The following is a 5,003-nucleotide window of genomic DNA, read 5'->3' as shown; positions in this document are numbered from 1 at the left end:
ACACGCCAGAAGAGACGAAGCAACGTTCACACGTTGGAAACGATGATCATCGGAGAGTTCGTGAGGCATCCAAACACCTTTATGGAGTTTTCCCATATTCCTTAGGTGTTTATGTATTGTTGCATGAGAGACATACAATTTGAGGGCCATTTCACAAGTGTGTTACCTTAGGTTAGACTCAGTAAGCATCTTCAGAGCATCAATATTAATTCCAACATGTCGGCCCCTGCCGTCACAATTTTTAAGGCTAAAGTCACCTGAATGAAATTTGCTGAACCATCATTGACACTTACGAACATTCAAAACATTTCTATATACTTATTTGATATTCTTTGTGGCTACAGAGGCGTTGTTTCCCTTGTATTAAAACAGCATTACTTGCCAAATGTGTGTCTCATCATGTGCCATCACTATAAGGGATTAGAGTATACTAAACTTTGCACATTATATATGCTACACTAACGTAATGTTTAGGAGGTTCGTTCAACTATTATACTTGATGTATGTTTTTTGAGGGGGGTAATGAAAGTGTTCCAAAACGTGACATTAATTTCTTGACAATCTAATAAAAGTATTAGTGTATGTTTATGATTATTTGGCATCCATTTAACAAGAGTGATATAACAACAAGCAGAACACCTGCATGCAAATTTATAAAAATTATCAGAATATACCTTACTAAAGAATATATTCTAAACTAGTTATAGAAAGGTAATGTAGGCAGTTATTTTAACTGCAATACTTGCACGCCTACTGGCAAGGAAAAGAAAAGTAAAGATTTTTCAGGAAATAATAATTGACTCCCATCTTGTAAGCTAAGAGCCAGTCTCCAATTCTGCTGAAAGCAACTGATTTTATAAACTAATCATCATGTTAGAAAAAATTAATGTTTTAACAGGAACCTTACCTATATAGCTGTGTTTGCCTAATCTTTAACTTGTGTCGTCTAGCTCATTTTACTGTCTTCAGAATATACCACAAAGAAATCAAAGGCCTTTTATCTTATTGATCTCCTATATAAACTTGTAAACATCATCGATTTTGTAAACTTGGATAAAACTGCCTCTTATCTATATTTTCTCAATAAAAATTTTTTAGTAGATCTTAACCTAATATTCCTCTTTTGAACTCTTTCCAATAAGTTAATATCCGTTTTTAGATAAGAAAACCACATCTGTGCACAATATTCTGTGTGATGCCTAATTAGTGATTAATGTAAAAAAAATATTATATGTTCACTTCTAAACAATATGTCAGTAAATACATCTTAGTAACCTATTAGCGTTATACACTACCAAAATCATAGCATTATCTGGCTGATTTGAGTAACTTATATGGTATTACAGGAATAAGCCTAGCACACAGTTACTGTATTTTCTTTTGTATAAGTTGCTATTTTTTTCACAAACATTTTATGTGCAACTTATTTATGACTTTTTCTATGGTGCACTGGTTGTCCATATTAATTTCTTTATTCATCACCATTTTCATAACAGAAATGAAATACAAATTAACATTCCATATTTATTACAATAACAATCATATTTAAATTGGGTAACAGATAAAACAATCATATTCACTCTTACAATTACCATGTTATCAGCAATAGAAATTTAACTGCACTACTTCAAAATGACCAAAATCAAAAGTTAATGTGAGTATGTTTTATAAAAATTATATGGACCTATCACTGGCACTGTCATTAAACCCATCAAAGTCCTCACTTTCTGAATCTGAATGGAACAGTTCTGCAATGGCTGATGGTAGAGTTCTGGCTAGTGGTATGTCATCTTTATTTATTTTATTTATCTAAAACGACAAAAACATTAAGTATAACAATGTATGCATAAAAAATACATGTCATATAGCAGTAGGACAAACTTCTTAAGATCACAGAATTGCGACCTATGTAGAGATGCGACTTATGTATGTACAAAAACTAAAAAATCCCTAAAAATCAGCCCTGCGACTAATATAAAGTTGCGACTTATAATAAGGAAAATACAGAACGTGATATCCATGATAATGAGAGGTTTATAGATCTTGTACTTAGAAGAACAGATGTAGTGATCTGTTGCAAGTGGAATAAAAAAAAAAGATCAGTTTGTGTTAGGACCACTGATTGTAATAATGTTAAAACAGTTGTATGAAATTGTGGTTAAAGAAAAGTAGTAAGCAAATGAAACTGTATCTAATGAAAAAAATGGAAATAAACTTTACTTGTAAATGTAATTGAAGATGATGATGTCAATCATACAAGAATACACACATAAGATCAGAATGTTGAAACAAAGGCTGAATCAAAAGTTGAAAAACAAACAAAACAGCTATAGTAAATTTCTAGTTCTCAACAAGAATGCCTGAAAAATGCCAAACTAACTGCAATCAAGATTCATATTCTATAGCTGACCAATCACAATATCCAATCTTCCGTACACACACACACAAGCAAACAAGGTAGTGTAGGATACAATAGAACATACAGAAAGTACACCTAGGGTCAAATCACCACATGGCCTCATACAGACTTAGCATATTATGAATTAGAAGTTTAGAAAATTTTTTGTGGATTTTAGATATACACTGTAGAAGAGTGAATCATGTAGTATTTGCCACAAGTATAAAGTTCTTTTATTAAGAAACTACCTTAACTTTAAACTGAGTCATTATACATTTATATTGAATTTCACAAAAAAGAAGTACATTGTGAATGATGATAAATTGCACTTTTGAAACACACAAGCCATTATTTCTTGAAGTTGAAGAACGTATGGACCTAAAGATAATTAGATTTAACTTTGAATGAGTGTTTATAGGAACATCAGTAGTAAGTATTGAATTTAATTAAATTGAATTGTGGCTACTTTGTATTTGAAATAATCAAAGCTCATCTTAAAATGGAGGTAAAAAAGTAGAAGTATCTGTACTGCGTGTTTGAAATTCTTTATATGAAGCTTGCAAGATCATTGTATTAGAAATAAGTAACAATAATATCTTAGTTACAATTATAAACACTTTATGGTCATGATTAAACTTGTCATATAGTCAGTCAATGTGAATGCACAAGATAAAATAGTTGGTTTGCAAATGAAAAAGAAATTGACACACTGTTTAAGATTTACAGCATGTTAGTTAAAACATCTTTGAATGTCCAAATGAATATATACATAAGTGGTGTAGGAAGGAGTTACAAAGTGGGGGTGCTTAGCTAGACGTGCAGATAATATAATAATTTACAGTTGCTATATTAGTCAAATATGTAAAAGTGTAGGTGCTACAGCATCCCCAGTTCTGATGCCTCTGATATATATATATATATATATATATATATTTGTGTGTGTGTGTGTGTGTGTGTGATTGCAGTATTTTAATTTTAATCTATGAAAACCACCTAATTGGAGATTTTACCATATCTGTGCAAGTACTGTATTGATTAATTATATTTTATAGAAATTAATTACATGAAGCATCTTGCTAGGAGATTTGTATGATTGTTGAAACAAAAATCAAATCTACATACAGTCTTATTTTTATTTGTCTGATTGCACAATAACGAAGATAAGCTTTATATTATGTCTCATTCTAAATTATACTATGGTATACAGGAATAGCATGTTCCCCTACCATTTGCAGTAACATAGAATTGTTCCAAACTATTGATTATTTAATTTCTCCACTGTCATGATAGTAACACGTGGTTTAGGGTGTCTAACATTATCTTGTTCTAGTTACTTCTGCCCTTTGTTCTTTTGTTAGATTATATCCTCTGCTCACAAGGATATTTCAGTACAGTATCTTGAGTCAGAGTTGAACTAGTTAAAATTGGAATATCCTTTGCTAGCCAAAATATAATGTCAATTAAAACTGATAACTGGCCAATGCTGTCAGGAAATAGTGGCCACAAGGTGACACTGGATACTGAACAAAGAAAGTGAGGTGATGTTCAAAATTCAATCAAGTACACTCTCCTTATTTCTTGATCAAATCTGATTTTATTTGTGGGTTTGCCTGTCTGATACTTGTTAGGAAATTGGTTTTATCTAAAAATACTACAATACAAATAATAAAGAAAACTTAGTTAACTGATACTTCAACAAAGAAACAGAGATTTTGACTTTAAAATTGGTTCTGCAGCTATTGAATTGTTTCAGAATGAACATTAAATATTTTTTACCATTCAATGCTACAAATGTTAGGTTCTGAAACACTGAAGAACAATGCTGAAAACTTCTCCAAGATTGATTTAAAAATACACAATGATGTTGAGTGTATACTTAAATGGAAGGTAACAACAGAAGTGGACAGAGATCAGAAGGTATGTCATGTGATATTTAAAACCTCACTTTACTCTTCTGTAAACCCAATCATATATTATAATTTGCTAACTAAGCTGTAAAATATAACTTGTGATATAGCATGTTTGTCAGATTTCTTTTTTTCTAAGTTTAAGGCCAATTAACTATCTGTATACTGGTATTCTACGACTATTTCATTGTTTCTTTTTATGTTAGTAAGCATAAATATGTCATATTCATCTTTTGGTCTGTATATTACTCATTTGATTTTCTATCTTAACATTTTAAAATGTAATTTCATCTTATGTTTTTTATACTACTCAATTATTGACATATTTTATGTAGGAAAAGAAACTGCACAATGCTTTGCAGATAATTGAAACTCAAAAAAAATCACTACTTGAACTACAACTTCAGAATGAAAAATTAAGTACAAAGTTAACAGAAAAAATGGATGAACATCATGATATTTGTCAAAGGTAAGAGTAAGTGTTTCCAAATACTTCTATCAATGACAAATTGAAATTTTTAATTGAAAAAAAAGAAAATTTTTTTTCTCCTTTGTAATTTAAAGTGAATCATAAAATGTTCAACTCATTTCATGTAATATTGGGAGAGGATTGGCATTAAAGGACCAGCCCAGGCAATTTAACATGCTGCATACTAGCTAAACAATTAAAGTTTAAAACCAATTTCTAAGAATGCATA

At 30.5% G+C, this 5,003-nt stretch overlaps 1 protein-coding gene across 5 annotated transcripts in view; it reads left to right on the top strand.

Moving 5' to 3' along the window:
* The window catches only part of LOC106465189 (synaptonemal complex protein 1-like), an 80,366-nt gene that overhangs the window by 16,819 nt on the left and 58,544 nt on the right, over nt 1-5,003 (top strand). For all 5 annotated transcript variants that reach the window (XM_022393038.1, XM_022393039.1, XM_022393036.1 and 2 more), the window contains exons 4-5: nt 4,197-4,315; nt 4,641-4,774. In XM_022393038.1, coding sequence (XP_022248746.1) covers nt 4,197-4,315; nt 4,641-4,774 — 253 coding nt within the window. The remainder of the gene's footprint in view (nt 1-4,196; nt 4,316-4,640; nt 4,775-5,003) is intronic.

The sequence above is a fragment of the Limulus polyphemus genome, unplaced genomic scaffold, assembly GCF_000517525.1.
Source record: "Limulus polyphemus unplaced genomic scaffold, Limulus_polyphemus-2.1.2 Scaffold1862, whole genome shotgun sequence".
Classification (NCBI taxonomy): Eukaryota; Metazoa; Arthropoda; class Merostomata; order Xiphosura; family Limulidae; genus Limulus; species Limulus polyphemus.
Note: the sequence above shows the minus strand (reverse complement) of the source record. Positions and strands in the feature narration are given on the sequence as shown.